At 37.9% G+C, this 16,854-nt stretch overlaps 2 protein-coding genes across 2 annotated transcripts in view; one reads left to right on the top strand and one right to left on the bottom strand.

Annotated features, from left to right (window-relative positions):
* LOC123709783 (regulating synaptic membrane exocytosis protein 1) overlaps positions 1-9,043 on the top strand; it is a 32,409-nt gene extending 23,366 nt beyond the window's left edge. The window contains exons 9-19 of the mRNA XM_045661323.1: positions 73-197; positions 324-489; positions 1,760-1,818; positions 3,851-4,035; positions 4,360-4,534; positions 4,727-4,880; positions 5,398-5,580; positions 5,839-5,994; positions 7,479-7,675; positions 7,751-7,909; positions 8,017-9,043. Of these exons, the coding sequence (XP_045517279.1) occupies positions 73-197; positions 324-489; positions 1,760-1,818; positions 3,851-4,035; positions 4,360-4,534; positions 4,727-4,880; positions 5,398-5,580; positions 5,839-5,994; positions 7,479-7,675; positions 7,751-7,909; positions 8,017-8,202 (1,745 nt within the window). The 3' untranslated portion in view covers positions 8,203-9,043. The remainder of the gene's footprint in view (positions 1-72; positions 198-323; positions 490-1,759; positions 1,819-3,850; positions 4,036-4,359; positions 4,535-4,726; positions 4,881-5,397; positions 5,581-5,838; positions 5,995-7,478; positions 7,676-7,750; positions 7,910-8,016) is intronic.
* A 3,687-nt stretch (positions 9,044-12,730) lies between these two features.
* The window catches only part of LOC123710440 (intraflagellar transport protein 172 homolog), a 31,173-nt gene continuing 27,049 nt past the window's right edge, over positions 12,731-16,854 (bottom strand). The window contains exons 30-35 of the mRNA XM_045662311.1: positions 14,999-15,241; positions 14,466-14,562; positions 13,932-14,072; positions 13,608-13,726; positions 13,113-13,224; positions 12,731-12,887 (exon numbers count right to left, since the gene is read on the bottom strand). Coding sequence (XP_045518267.1) covers positions 12,760-12,887; positions 13,113-13,224; positions 13,608-13,726; positions 13,932-14,072; positions 14,466-14,562; positions 14,999-15,241 — 840 coding nt within the window. The 3' untranslated portion in view covers positions 12,731-12,759. The remainder of the gene's footprint in view (positions 12,888-13,112; positions 13,225-13,607; positions 13,727-13,931; positions 14,073-14,465; positions 14,563-14,998; positions 15,242-16,854) is intronic.

Here is a 16,854-nt window from a genome sequence, read left to right as displayed (position 1 = left end):
CACTTTCAATAACGACAACAATTGAGTAATAAAGTACTGTTTAAGTTGCTAAAATTCGATCGATCCTTGCAGCGCGTGGTTTTGGTATGCGCGTGGTAGGAGGCAAGCCAGATGTAAGTGGTCGGCGTGAAGCCGTCATTGTATGGACGGTGCCAGGTGGACCAGCTGATCTGGCGGGACTACAGCAGGGAGATAAGGTGAGTAAATGACAATAAAATGAGAAAAATACAATTTGTTAATTATCTGGAAGCGGAGACAGAAAGACTTGATAATATTAGACTTATTTATCCTTATACAGTTTTCTTAAAATAAATAAATAACAGGTTCTAGAATGGTGCGGGGTATCCCTAACAGAGCGTAGTTTTGAGGAAGTATGCGCTGTGTTAGAGCGAGGGGGGGACTCGGTAGAATTGCTGGTGGAACCTGCTCATCAGATTGAGGAACCACCTACGCCAGCAGCCTTGCCACCACATCATCACGCGCTTTATGGTAAGTGATTATTACTGTAACTAATTATATATTTTCAGCTTACGTGCGGGTATTGCGATTTAGTTAGTTACGTATTCGTTAAAACAGACATTACGAAGGTTACATTGGTTAAATACATAACATTCATTTTCCTGTGCTAAAAGACATAGTTGGTTATACATGTGTTTTTCAAAGAAATAGTTCTATTTGTATAATGAAATGCGGGATTAGACCTATAAATATACATATATATAGAGGGCGTAAAACATGTATATATCTACCTAGCTAACCGAAAATGTGCCCCAGGCATGAGACGAAGTAATCAATTTCAAAGTACTCGTAAATTAGTTGCCGACCTCAAAGGTCAACAACCTAGAGCTGAAGTTTATATAAAGTTATCTCTGTGAAAAAAATCAAACTTACTTAAAAGTACATATATATCTACAACATTTACAGAACCTAGTATTGTCTTTTGTTGACATAGCTTTTACACATTAATAAAACACTTTTTAAACGGATTGAAGCTGCGTATTATTATTATAAACTTTACTTAAGCACGCGAAACGTCGGAAAAAATATTAAATTTTAAATTATGTGAACAATTATAAGTTTATAATAATAATAATACATAGCTTCAATCCGTTTGAAAAGTGTTTTCTTAATTTACAGAACCTATTCAACATTTTTGTTGAATAGTCTTAATTGTTTAAAAAAAATATTTTATACCAGAGTTTAACACTCATAACCTGCTAGGTGAAACTTAGTTATACTAGAAACAAATGCATAATCGTATTTTATATTAAATTTCGTAGACTCACCACTAAATCGAGTAATATTAATTTATATTTAACACAACATTGTATTATAAGACTAGTTTTTTTTGTCGAAGCATCGTATATCTAAGAATCTTCAACTTTTATATAATAACGTTTTCTTGCATTTCCTTTAGAAACTACTAAATATCTGATTAATTCATGTACAATATGGAAAACTCCTTGTTATTGTCATGCAAATTTAAGTTAAAACAAGTTAAGGCCTTATAAGATGAATATTTGCATTTTTGGACAAATAAACATAGATTTTAGATAAATGGTATGTATGGTCATGGAGTATAATTCATAAATTTAAGTCGAACAAGTCATTATCCTAACCAAATGACAACTCCACGCCTTTATAACTTTTAAGCGTATGAAAATACAAACCATTCTGAAACATGTCGTGTATCAATTCCCATTCTCCATAACAAGGTTTTGTATGAGATTAGACAATAACAAATACCTTTGATCCACAGAGCCCGAAACGGACAAATCGCCGTCCTCGCCGACCCGACGGAAATTGCCGAAAACCCCGGTATAATACCCATACAGGCTTTAATTGTAATATGTGTTGTGAGCAAAGAGTAAAGACGTTTATGGATTTTGTAGATACGTCACTCGGTACCTACTCCACTGCGCTTCAATGCCACCCATGATTACTGGATCATAGCACTCTTTATCTTCTAAAATGTTAAAATAGGTAGATCATCTTAACAGTTACAATACAAATGGTCCATTAATCAATTAATACCTAATTATCATTTATCTTGTAGATAATTTTATTATTAAATTGTAACTCGTCAATGTAAAGATTTTTCTGTTGGTGTTCCATTAAGTCTAAGAAGCGCAAGAGATGGTCCGTTCTGCTGTGATAATGTAGCACTGCTCCTACATCTTCCACTCTATTTGTAAGAGATTGTTTCTATTTACTATGGTAGGTGTAACTATTCGAATTTGTTAACTATTTAGATAAAGGAGCTATGTTTAATTAAGATGTTTATCTATACTTTACGGTTTGTTTGTTATTTATTGTTATACGTTACCATTTGTATTACCCGTGCGAGGCGAGTGTGAAAAAATTCTACCTATAATTATTTTCAGATTTTTATTTTTTCTATCACCCCACCGATTTCATATTCCGAACAACATTGCTGAGAGAAGTTTAGGGACTGAACATTCAATATAGGAGCGATAAATCTATACGTAAGTGTAGACGCGCAAGCGCACCTTAGTGCTCGATGGTAGCGTAGGACATCGACATACACGATGCTGTATGGACACACAGATTACAGATTCAACCGTAGTCTCGCTAGAAACTAACGCTTGAGCTTAAAGAGGACTTAGTTATCACCCACTTCAAAGATAGTTCTCAGCATATGGTTTCAGTAACAGAAACCGTTAATATTCATACACGCAAACAAAGCAAACGAAACAATGGATGGGACCTACCAAATAATGCAACACGAGCCGAGGTGAGAACCGTAGCGAAAGCACTTGGTCTGGAAGCAGCATCTGTTTGTTCCGTCCTGTCTTGAACACGTGTCTGTACCGAGTCTTGCTATAGCGTAGTGTGATGCACAATGTTCCGAGTCGCTCGCAATAGAATTTAGGGGCTTTGGGCGTTGAAGCCCCGCGAGATGAAAACCTTGAGCGACAGGCGCGCACTACCGCTTACGTGATGTGACGCCATGTACATACCGACTCGTGCTTCAACCGTTTCACACTCAACTAACTCATAATATGCATGTAACATGGTCAATTATACGTTTTCGAAGCCAATATAAATTATGACTTACTCCACTGCCCCGACCCGAGGTGGGTCTTCGCTTTCTAACCGAAAACCTTAACTTTAACACAAAAGAACAATATTTAAAAATACACATTACAGCTAGAAGCGTCGTTTTCCAAACGACGCATTGAAATTGTTAGGAACTGTGTAGTCCTATAGAAGACACGTGTATAAAGGCTATAGTTCGCTTCATAAAATATTCAGTCTCAATTGGAAATTACTTAAAGACAGAATATAGTAGATGTAATTAATGCAAAAATATTAGAATGTTAATTAGTTTAGATATTTCTCGGACCATATAAAATTCTTAGAAGAGCATAAAATGTCAACATAAAATTCGGCTTATCAACCGTTCAGCATGATCAGCTTTATGCATGGCGGACGAGAACGTCAGATTTTATTACTTATTGTATGGAAAGCCTAAGCCCGAGCATGTTATTTTAATGACTTTGTGAGTGAACAAACTCACAATATTAAATGCATTGCAATTTGAACCGAGTTATAAAGAATTCTCGCTGGTGAACATAGACAATCGTCTGCATGTTACGGTTGAATGACGCATACCCAGGAAATGTTCATTTAGATTTTCCTATAATTCCTTTAATTTAATTTCGTTTTGTCCCTTTTCTATAATTTTTACTAAAAACGTGTCAGATGAGTATGTTCAATGTGGTGTTTATTTATGAAACACCTTTTAGACAACATAACGTACTACATTGTATATACTCTCCGCCTTTATATATAAGACATTGATAGATCGATGTGTACGTAGGAACAGGAGAGAGCCGAGCGGGCAAGAGAGCGGCCACCTGCGCGTGCTCAGCTCCAAGTCTGGTTCGAGTGTGACTTGCGCAAGCTCATCATACTCTTAATCGCGGCTGATGATCTGCCTCCACGTGACCACACTTTAGGCTATGGAGATGAACCCGAAGCGTTCGCCAGGATACGGCTTTTGCCGTCGCTGTAAATACGCTTTTGTTATCTCTTTTATCTCATACTCAATCGATGTGGTTTTAGTGTAAGCTTCATACTAATAAAAAAAATGTTTCACGAATATCAAAACGCTCGTAACCTTTTACATTTGAGACTTGTCTTTGACTTTATCTTTAAATTAACTTGTATGTTACGCGAAAGGGCATTAATTAACGCGGCGATTAACAATAAGACCTTTAATCAAAAGATAAAGGTCTCATTCTCTTCAGAACATTGTAAGTTACTTTCGACGCGTAATCATTACCTTGATGTATCAATAAAATATGGTATTATAAATATGTATTCGTATTTTAGGGAGAGTTGTCCACCAGTAGAGACAGACCCAGCATCCGCATCGTGCAGTCCCGTGTGGAACGCTACACTTGGATTCGGTGGGCTCACAGCAGACTTACTGGCAGGACGAGCGCTTGAACTCACTTTGTGGGACGCGTGTCCGGGAATAGATCCTGTACTTATTGCCGAATGTACCGTGCGTATATAAACTGTTTTCGCATATAATTATAAAATACTGTCGTATAAAGAGTGAACTATAGTCATTATGTACAACATTTTACTTCTGTTTTTTGACCCTACGGCCACACAGCCACGTAGGTTATCTATAAAAGAAATATCACATATGAAACTGTGCGAGTATTGTGTCTGCTCTATGCCCCAAATGCAGATGGACCTAGAAAAAGCGTTTGCTGAAGAGCGTGCAGTTTGGTGGACCCTGGAGGAACGCGGGTCTCGTTCTGCCAATGCATCTCCAAGGTCTTCCCTATCGGGAGCACGAGCTTTGCGTCGCGGAGACTTCGCTTCACAACGATCTGTGTCAGGTATTATTGCGTGGAAGAGTCTTGAGACCGCAAATATATGATTTTTATTTTATAGTTAAGATATGGCGTGAGCCGATCACAGAATTTATCGCTTGGCTGTGTATGGCCTTTTATTATATAAAAAAATTAAGTGCACAGAACAGGTCAGTATAAGAACTGACCAAACGGTGGGTACCTGGGATGGTCTATCTGACATGTTTCTCAAGCACAGATTGCAGCTGGAAAAACTCTGCGAGCTAATTATGTGACGCGATTCTCGCCGGCCAGAAGACACTTAACTTAATATGATTTCTTTCTAAAAAAGGGACACACTCCTCTTTCAGCAAAGGATCTGCTCGACCGCGTGTCTGATATAAAGGGTTTAAATAAAAAAAAAGTGTAGATAAAATATAATTTGTACTGTTGTTTACTTGTTGCAACTGCGATATATATTGTATGCTAATTTGTATTAATAATATCTGAAGGATCTGATCTAACTCTCCAGATATATTCGAACTACCAAAAAAAATATTTTCAGATGATGTAGATTCTATTGGCGAATGTGCGTCACTGCTGCACCCTGATCACGCCTGGGTGGCGGGATCTCGTCGGGGCTCCTCTCAATCTGAAACTCTTGAGGTGGAAGTGTACCAACTGGGAAAAGACTTCTCTCGATCCTTGCCTGGATCCCGTCGATCCTCCTTCCAACAACAAGATAAAGGTTCTGTATAAAAGTAGAATATTTTTATTTATTTAGTGACTATTAAAATCCTCATATTTTTTCTAACATTAGAGTCACAATTTGCTTTTTTGTCAACTGGTATTTTGTTTATCGCATATAGAAACCGGTTTTTTGTATAGGGTGCTATATAAAAAATCTAGATCGGAATTTTGTTAAAAGTTTATATATATTTTTTATATGAATGTTTTTGTATACGGTAACGAAGTTTGAATAAATAAATATGTTGCACCACCTTAGATGGCGTGAATGAGGGTAGCCCAGTGTGCATCTCTCGTCGCGAGCGGCGTCGGTCGTCGTGCGTGCGACGCGACCCTGATGACATTCTGCGGTCCCTTCGCGCCGTCAAGGGTGAGCTCGGCCGCACGCTCTCGCTGTCTGGCTCCACTGCACGACGTGAGTCATGTTTACACTTGTACTTGCTCTACACCCCCTTACTGTCACTTCTTCTATCTTTCCTTCGTTCACCGCATTAGTTAATTTAGAAAAGTATGGAGTTCAGGTAGGCGCTCATAGCTCGGCCGGATGTATATTTCCAAATGATTCGCCACAAATAAGCCTGTCGACGAAGGGATTTTAGCTCAAATAACGATCACTCAATTCCTTGCTCATTTTTCCAAAATGTCTACCTTCCTTCAATAACTTAATGCATCGTGTGGATTGCTAAAGAAAATCCGAATCCGCTGGTTAAAATTGAACTGAATGCAAAGTTATGTAGATGTATAAATTTCCCCCAATAGGCCTACCGCCCACCACTAGATAATGCAAACCTTGAGGGTACTGACCTGTACTGTTGTGCTTGTTTGGTCAGCAGCGACGGACCGTTAGCTCCTCGGTAAGCGAAAGTCCGTGCCGTGCATGGGGCTTGTCCGTGCGCGGTTTCGGTGTATACGATCCCTTGTGACGTCCGACGACTGTCCGATTCTCATTTGGGCTCCGCATCAGAGCTGAGCGCTCCCGCGCACCTTGCCGTGTCAAGCCACCGTACGTTGTGTATGCAAATACACAAGGTAAGGTGGTGGGAGCGGTCGGCGCTGGGTCTCGAGGCGGAATGCGAATCGGCGGCCACGTAGTAGCATGGGTCATACATTGCTTGTGCGACGGCCGCGCCCGCACCGTTGAATGTGGCTGCGCCCGATGCTTCTCATCAATTCACTGTGTCTGTCTGTACTGTCCTGACGCATGCCCGGCCGCGGGCGATCACGCTCACTTCATCTGTTTCTGTGTTCCGTCTATTCGGCTACCCGTCTACGTTCATCTCGATGGCATCGTATCGCCTAGGTCAGATGGCAAACCTCATCACCTTCGCGAATTCCATTCATTGTTTGAACCGCCTTCTAGTAGACTTCTTGTACATAACCCTTCCGTAGGAAGTAGACGGTCGGCTCGGTGAACCCGGATAAACCCAGGGCAGTCGAGCGGACGTACCCGCTTAGTTGGAGTAGGCCGCGGGTCGCACCCTCTAGCGCACTCTTCGGCAGTCGCATGACAATACTTCTCTTAACGACACCTCGACTGTTGCGATCAATGGCTGCTCATGACACGGAATGCTTAATACCATCGTAATGAATCGGAGACCGCTTTAAGCAACTATTAGAGCCTCGAATACACTCTAAGCTGCACTCGTTGATATGCTTCTTCTTTCATATGTGTGTTTAGGAGAGATCGACTGATTATGTATTTAAAGACATAGCACGAAGCTGTTTGACGTGCTTATTATGTGTTTATCAATGTTCGATTGAATGGTTCATTCTGAATTTGTTGTATTGTTTGTTTTAATGTGTAAAGTTTTGAATACCGAAGTTGAAAAGATTGACGACCGCCGCACACGAGGCGGATGATCTCGCGGGTGTAGTCGTTGGGCAGTTGTTGTGTCGCAGGCACGGCCACGGGTCGCAAAGGCAGCATGTGGGCGGCGGTGCCGGCGGCGGCAGCATCGGCAGCCTGCGAGGTGCCCGATGAAGATGACGTGCCGCTGGGCCCAGGGCAGATGCCACCGCGAAACGCCCACTTGCCGCCATTGCATGCCGAGATCAACATCAGCATTATCATGATCAAGGGACAACTGGAGCTTGAGGTAATTCATATTCATAAATTTTTTGAACGATAATAAAATTCAGTACCACATTCTTGTTGTTTCTAACTAACCCAGGTATCGCACGCACGTCGCGTGTACGGTGTAAACGGTGAGGTGCCAGATTCATACGTCAAATGTTACCTCCGAGACGGAGACAAATGGCTGCATAAACGCAAGACACGAGTCATCCGTCGCACAACTGAGCCACACTTCAAGCAAACACTCAAATATCAGGTTAGTTTACAGCCGAATATGCGGAAAAGTAAAACAGTAGCGTTATTGTCAAATTTTATGTTGTGTCAATGTTAGGTGACAGTGCAATAAGATTGAATAATTTCCAGGCAAACGAATCGCTTGGTCGTATTCTGGTAGTAATGTTGTGGCAACGTTGCGGAGGTTTCGAGCACAATCTGGCTTTGGGGGGAGCCGAGATTTGTCTTGACAAGTTAACTCTGCCCCAACGTACGTACGGCTGGTACCCTCTGTTCCCGGCAACCTCGCTCGCGGCCGACGAGTCCCCCGACTGATCCAGAGAGCCGTCGCCGGAACGTAAGGACGACTAGTTCTAACTCCCGACAGCGACGGCTAAGCTTCAGATTAGTCTCCCGATTTGTCTGACGACTTGCCCGATTAGTCCCTAGTAATGATGTGCTGATGCCGTACCGAGTAACTATTGAGCCCACGATATGTCCTTAACAATTCCTTCACAACTTGTATTTTTATGTCCCAGATGCGATCCTACTGATTGTAATTGAAGGAGCTTAAAGTTTTGCTTTAGTGCAAGGTTTAATATTGTCTTGATCGATGCAAAAAATCGAAAAACGTATCTCTTTAAGAACGAATTCGATGTTTGCCTTGATATATATTTAGGTACGATTTGTAGGAGTTTTATATGTTGTATAGTAGCTTCTAATATGTGATTCTATATTTAATATTCTCGTGTTTACAATATTTATTCATGAACAAATCTTTCACCTGCTAATTGTTATACCTGTTTATGTTATATTTCTCATGTGTGTGTGTATTTGTCAACGTGTAGCATTTAATAATTTTATGTGATAAACCCAACTTCGACACTTTGCCTTATACTATTAATAATATATATCTTAAGTGAAACCTAGTTAGTAAGAACATCTAGGTACTATTCTTCCAAGGTTGTGCTTTAGTGAATTTTCCCTACTAATCTAACATTCTTAGATATCATCGTGTCAAAATAAACTGTAAATATTACTTATTTTCCAAAATTTTCTACGCACAACTACTTTCGTGATAACACAAAATCGGCCTTTTATACTATCTAGGGAAATACAATCATTTCATAGGATTTACTCATCTTCGTCATGTCAAGTACCGACTCAATATGGTATACCATTAGACATGACTCTTGACTTAGAATATGTGTTAAAGAGTAAGTTTATTAAAGTAAGAAAACGTAGTTCAAATGTACTTGGCTCATGACCCCAAATCGCGCGAAAGCGCCAGGCCTAGTTTTATTTATTGTAGCGATTGATAATAAAATATTTTGAATCGATGTTAGCTTACGATCAAATATTTGTGTATGGATAATGATAATGTACATCTTATATAAATATATGACATGCCCACTCCGTGTTCTTCCAAAATATGCTTAGAGACTAGCTTGACAATATTTTCTGTGCCCTACTAGATACCTACTTTAACTATTCGCTACCTTATGTCAAACCCTGACCTTATACTTATTCAGCAATAATATTACGACTTAGATGTAATTTCTTATAAACTTGCCTTCGTAGAGAAATTTTAAATCTCTAGTAAGCTCATATATAAAGTATTCAATATTTTGTTTGCTATATACTATATGAACATATTACATGAGCAGATAAATGTATATATATATATATTGTCTATCAAGTATAATATCCAAATTACGAAAGAAAATTTATGTATAGATCATATCATATAGATCAATATAGCTACCTTAAACCACTTATCAAAACAATAAATACCTACATATCTTAGTAAAAACCATCATTTTTTTGAAAATTTTATTACAAAGAGAAAATTAAAGATAAATTTTATAACGTCAAACCGAAGAGAGAGAGATATTTTAAGATACAACATTAATGAGATTTAATACCAATAATATTATGTATTTCTTTATTAAATTATTTATTAAATGCTGTTGTAAAATATATTTATTATTAAACTATTTAATCAAAAAAAACTATATAGATGTTAAATCGATCAAATTCTAATGAACGTTGGAATCGGTCAAATCATTTACGCTTACTATTTTAATATTTTAGTGTAACGAATTATCTTTATAAGATAATGTTATAAATATTTAGTAATAGCCTCCCATAATATTCATTGCCACTTTCCCAAATAATCCTGACTACATATCTATAGTAAACCTATTGTGTACCTGTGGCATATTGATGTGATACAAATATCATATTTTCGAATCAGATATCTTCATATAGTCTAATATTTACAAATAAATTTTCTTACCTACCTTTTCTTTAAAGTAATATGATGTGAGGTTTTCGGTATGAATACTCTATCAAACTTATATGACAGTTAATAGCAGCTGTAAAGATTTAAACATTCTATATGTCTTCTTGGTATTTTTAATGGCTAAATGAAATATTCATAGCGAAAACTAAACAAGCTCTTGTACGTAACGTATGTGTGTAATAGTATAATAAATATTTAATATTACTTAATAAATGTGATAAAATCTGATATTATAGTGAAATTGTGTTTTATTTAATTTCCTACAACTCGGTAACCAGTTAATTATTACATTATTATTACAAAAAAAACGTTAATTCCTACTTTTATATCAGTACAAAGGAAAAAACCAATTTTACTACCTCCTCAAAGAGACTCAATTTTATTGATTATATCCATTACTAATAAAAACACATAAACAACACAAAGAAAGTTGTGTACTCCTTGTGACTTTCTTTGTGCACACGCAATTTTCTGTTATTAACTATTAATATACTTTATGTGCATAATATTTATTATACATATACCCAAAAGTATGCCCATTTCTACATATAGGTTGAACCTTGGAGAAATATTGTTATTTTATTGTAAGAATGGGAAAAACAGACTCCGCCTATGTTAAATACTGCGACCAATTTGATAATGATTGTCGTTAATCGTATTTAGCTTTGCTCCCAGTTTATGAGGCTGCCTAAAGTATTATATGAAACTGTACTGTGTAATTTTTTTTTCAGTCATAGTCATATGTCTGAATACAATATTAACATAATTTCTAAATTATAAATTACTGATCAAAACAATATAGCATAAATCATGGAAAGGCAGACAGATGTTACTTTAAAAGTTTGAAATAGGGTATTATTTCCAAAAGCAAATTGAAGCTTAGAAGGGATTATAAATGGGACTTGCAATGTTAGCGTAAATTTTGAGTTAACGCCGACCCAACCGGAAAGAAAAACTTTTAAGTACACAAGATTTACTGTTTATATAGATTTATTAAGGTTAGTATAATTTAAGATTACTTTAAAACATAACTTTATAGAAATATTTTCGCAAGACTTTGCACTAGTAATCTTTTAATACGAAGAAAGTGATTTAACAAACTCAAACTCAAAATAACTTTATTCATATAGGTAAACAAGTACACTTATGAACGTCAGGAAAGAAGTTAAATTAATTGTAAACTTACATTTACTACCAGATCACAAGTCAAAGGAGTAGAGCGGACAATAAGAACTGGCAAGAAACTTTCCGCCACTCTTTTTAATCGCTAAGTTTTGAGTCATACAAATTGTTTGAACTGGAGCAAATCAATCCCAAGGATCATTTAAGTATTTGTCAAATTTATAAAAAGCTTTTTATTTATTATTTACGTTTAACGAGGGCTTTGAATTTATTTAGAGATAGTTCTCTAATTTCGCTTGGGAGTTTGTTGTAAAAACGAATACAATTTCCATATAAGGAGTGGTATATCTTCTGAAGCCTAGTTGTACACTCAAATTGGTTCTGTTTCAAGTATTATACTGGTGAAAGTCACCATATGTTTTAAAATCGTTTATATTTTTTGTACATACAGCAAGGATCCAAGAATATATTGACCAGATAGTGCCATAATATTTAATTCCTTAAACTTATTCCGTACCGACTCCCTTGGGGAAATACCCAAAACAGCCCGCTTCTGCAGCACAAATATGGATTGAACCTCTGCAGAAGCACCCCACAGTAGAATACCGTACGACATAACGGTGTGAAAGTAGCTATGATACACAATTTTAGCCGTGTCGATATCAGTAAACTGTCGGATTTTCTTTACTGCATATGCTGCAGAGCTCAGCCTATTCGAAAGAGTATCTATGTGTGGGCCCCACTAGAGTTTACTATCTATTTTTATGCCTAGAAAAACAGTTTTGTGAATAATGTTTAGTTCACTATCCTTAATTTTCAGGTTACCAATATCTCGCATTACGCTGGTAGTTGTAAATCTAATACATTTTGTTTTATTTTCATTAAGCAGTAAGTTATTTACATTAAACCAGTTAACTATACGAGAGATAAAATTGTTCACATCGTCCAATAATAGGTTTTTCCTATTCACTTTAAATAGAAGTGAATAATCAGCAAACAATACCATCTCATGAACTCCGTTGACAAAAAGTTAATCAAGCCCTGAGGGACGCCGATTGACACCTGCGAACCTGGAGAGGTGACTCCATTGACATGCACTCTTTGAATCCTTCCCTTTAAATAAGAATTCAGCAGGTTTTGCCATCAACGCCATAGTGTTGAAGCTTTCCAACCACAATTGACCATATTCTATATTGACACAAATAATTTCTGAGAAAAGCTTTATAATGCACCACACATTTTACCACTCTGGATTTTAAGCTCTTAGGGAGAAATCTATTATGTTTCGGAGCCGAGACCTAGCTCTAAGCAAACTACAACTCCTATAATATGTCAAATTACAGTCACACTTAGTGCTCAGTTTTAACCCTGAATCTAAGGGAACAATATAAAAGCAACATCGTATAAAAATTGCAATGACGTATTTATTTTAAAGAAAAAACAACAGCTTAAAAGTTTAATATAAATTAAATATGGGAGAAATCGGCTGGCCCACACCATTTAGTGATATGTTGAAGTAATGATGAAGCAACAGCGTTACTACTACGCGCTGCCTGGGATGCTCGAGACCACCATTCGCGATTCGCGCATCGACCTATACAAAAATATATTCTAATAATAATAGTATTATTACGTTAATAACAAAATAATAAAGACCAACAAAACAATTTTGATTCCTGATTGATTTTTATTAGTACACTAGGTTCGTTAGCGACACCTTAAAATTAAAAATTATAATTTGAAACTACCAAGCAAAAGACTAACGCTAGAATTGGTTTATAATGATAAAAGTCATATGTAATAGTGTAAACAGACTCACCATTAGTAAACGTAACGAGTCGCGAGCCGAGCGGATATCCCGTTAAGACACAAACCGCGTCACCCTCGGCTGCGCGTGCGCCGTACCATCCGCGACTGTCCAACTCTAAAGTCTATATATTTATAATTCAGATTATACACCAATTTTCATTTTCCATTTGTAAAACACCCCTTCTTATGTTTCATAATAAATGTTTTCAATTATCTAATCAAAATATATATCATATAAATAATAATGTATGTGATATTTGAATTGATTATTCAAGTATTTTGCTTGGCGTTTTATAATGCATGTATTGAATAATTATTTTATAATAAAAAATTTAAATAAACGTTCAAGTGGAACTTAGTTAAAATTTTAAGAGATTTTGTCTGTTTGTTAATTGTAATTTCTTAAATTTCAACACCAGAGTCGTGCTTTAATACTGCGGAAGTGCATTAGGTTTTCCAATCAATGGCGCAATAATATTTGCTAATCGATACCAATTCAGTTTACCTGTTCAACGTCCCGGTCCATAGACAACGCAAGAACCCAATCGCGTAAAGCGTCTAACGTTTCGCCGCGAACACACGCGCGCTCCAATAAGAGAGGCTCTCGGGCCCAGTCGGTGCACTCTACAGTAATAATTAATGATATTAATAATATTAAATAATGAGACAAAACATGGATAATATTATTTGTTCAATAGTTTTAATTTTTCATTAAATAGTAAAATATAACTAAATTGACTTTATAATTCTGAAAATCTTTAAATTTTACGTATTATAGTATAAATATTCTAATTTTACATATTTTATTAAATATTATTGATGTGATTACCAAAGTCTGTATAATCAAGCAGGTGATGAGATTCTTCATCAGCTGCTTCAGCAAGGTCCAGGCAATGATTGAGAAAAACAAAAGCCTCGCGTGACCCACTAGAACCTTCTTCCCGTATCGCTACGCCAGCCGCATAGAACGCTATATATATATATATATAATATTGATTAAGTGAATGTCAGACATGAATATTCTACGAATATTTTAATAATGAGAATTTTATATTCAAGTTTTATATTCGGCCCTGGGCCGACATACGGCAAGCAAGCTTTTCAAAGCCTTTCAAACCATTCCTTTATTCCATTCCGGGAATTAATTCTAAATATGGTACATTAAATAGCTCTCCTGACTTTTCTGACAAATATTAGTAAAACTCATAACATCGTATTTGTTTTAATTTAGACTTTGTACTAATTAATAATAAAACCACGGCTTAATACGGGTTTGAAATACCATTATCAAGTTTTGAGATGCCTTACAGTAAGAAATTCCGTAAAGCTAACCAAATGAGACAATATATTAGATCCCACTCACCCACATCAGCCACAATAATATCGGTGTACCGTGGCAGGGCTCGAGCCGCTCTGCCCGCAATTTGGGGCACGTGCAGACCCATCAATAATGTGAGTGCCTACAATGTCAAACAATCAATGTTTGCTTATAAATTGGCCTATTTACTCGCTTCGATAACGTTTATTACAGGTGAATAAGAATGTTGCAGTGTGAATGATAAAGAGTTCAGAAAGTTCAATTATAGTGTTTTTAATTAAGAGATTAATTCCTATCGGTATTAATTTTTTAAACTAAATACATTGTTTTCTCAGATTATTTAGTTTAGTTACTTACCTATTTATATGGATTTTTTTAATAATTTAGAAGTTGAAACCATAAAGGTTTCAACATGAATAATCATGATCATAACAAAATCATGCAATATACTGCCATGTATGTGTCAGTATTAACGGAAAAAGCAATCAGTATTTATAAACTAAACTGATGTCATGATGCACACAAGAACATTTAACATCGATTATATAAAGTCTTAACTGTCTTAGTGGTAGTCTTACCTGAATAGATTTATCGTCTGCTTCAGCTACCACCAAGATTTCAGCCGCATCTTTTAAGGCGCCAAAAGCTTTAGGAGCCATCGAAACTCGCACCAATATCTCATTAGATACAGCCTTCGCTAAAGGCACATCACTACTGGATATCTGCGCATCATCCAGGATTAAGTATTGCCTAAGCGTATCTAGAACTTGTGATAGTGCTTCTGGTATTTCTTCACTATCGATGTTAACGCCTTCTAATCGCTGGAAATATTAACAAATTTTTATTTATTGTAGAAAACAATTTCCGACGGAGAGAAAACTGTCTTACCGATTCTATTTTTTTTTATTTTTATGAAATAGTGGTCAAACGGGCAGGAGGCTCACCTGATGTTAAGTGATACCGCCGCCCATGGACACTCTCAATGCCAGAGGGCTCGCGAGTGCGTTACCGGCCTTTTAAGAATTTGTACGCTCTTTTCTTGAAGGACCCTAAGTCGAATTGGTTCGGAAATACTTCAGTGGGCCACTGGTTCCACATAGCGGCGCGGCAAAAATTGCCTTGAAAAACGCTCAGTCGTGGAACGGCGGACATCTAGGTGATACGGGTGGAATTTTGTATTCTGCCTCGACGTCCGATGATGAAACTCACCTGCAGGTATTAATCCGAACAACTCCTCTGAACACTCTTCATGGTAAATGCGGTAGAAGATGCAGAGTGACCCCACATCTCTACGCAACGCCAAAGGATCGAGCCGCTCGGAGAGGGATTGGTCATCGACGTTTCGAACCGCTCTTCGTTGCATACGGTCAAGTGGAAGGAGCTGGTACTGGGGAGCCCCCGCCCAGAGGTGAGAACAGTATTCCATGTGGGGCCGTATTTGCGCTTTATAGAGTTGCAAGCGGTGGCCCGGAGTGAAGTACCGTCTCGCCTTGCTGAGCACACCAAGCTTTTTGGAGGCTAATTTAGCCTTTCCCTCCAAATGACCGCGAAACTGAACGTCGTTCGATAAGTCAACGCCAAGTATTCTGATGTTGCTTTAAGAAGAGTGTTTTCGAAAAGAGGAGTAGCGACAAAGGGTATTTTTTTCGCGGAAAACGCGCAAACTTGTGTCTTCATGGGGTTAAATTGGGCTAGGTTTAGTCTACCCCAGTCCGAGACTCCACGTAGTAGAGTTTCGACTTCAGACACAAGATTGTTCCGGTATTCATCGACAACTGCTCGAGAAATACCTGCCCGGCCAGTGTAAAGAGTATCCCCAGTGCTGTCGTCCGCATAGCAATGAATGTTGCTAAGTTGCAACATGTCATTGATATGTAGAAGAAACAGGGTCGGGAATAGAACACAGCCTTGTGGGACCCCAGCATTCACGGGTTTAAGGTCGGAACATGCTCCGTCGACGACGACCTTGATGCTCCGATCGGCCAGAAAGCTGGAGATCCAGTCGCATAATTTCTCGGGAAGCCCGTAGGCTGGAAGCTTCGAGAGCAGTGCTTTGAGCCACACCCGATCGAAGGCTTTCGCTATGTCCAAACTAACCACTAGGGCCTCCCCCTTGGACTCAATTGCCTCTGCCCATCTATGTGTAAGGTATACTAGAAGGTCACCAGCCGAACGACCACGACGAAAGCCGTACTGATAAACACTGGCAGCTGGCCATTAATAATGGATTCCATTATTTTAGAGAACAAGGAGGTTATAGCTATTGGACGATAGTTGGACGGATCAGAGCGATAGCCTTTTTTAGGGATCGGATGTATCGAAGCGGTCTTCCAGCACTTCGGGACAGTGCCGAGTGAGTACAGGTACCGGAATAGGCGCGTCAGGACCGGAGCCAACTCAAGAGCACAAGTACGCAGCACAACTGGAGGGATAC

This window comes from Pieris brassicae, chromosome 5 (genome assembly GCF_905147105.1).
Source record: "Pieris brassicae chromosome 5, ilPieBrab1.1, whole genome shotgun sequence".
Lineage (NCBI taxonomy): Eukaryota > Metazoa > Arthropoda > Insecta > Lepidoptera > Pieridae > Pieris > Pieris brassicae.
This window is presented reverse-complemented; position numbering and strand designations above follow the sequence as displayed.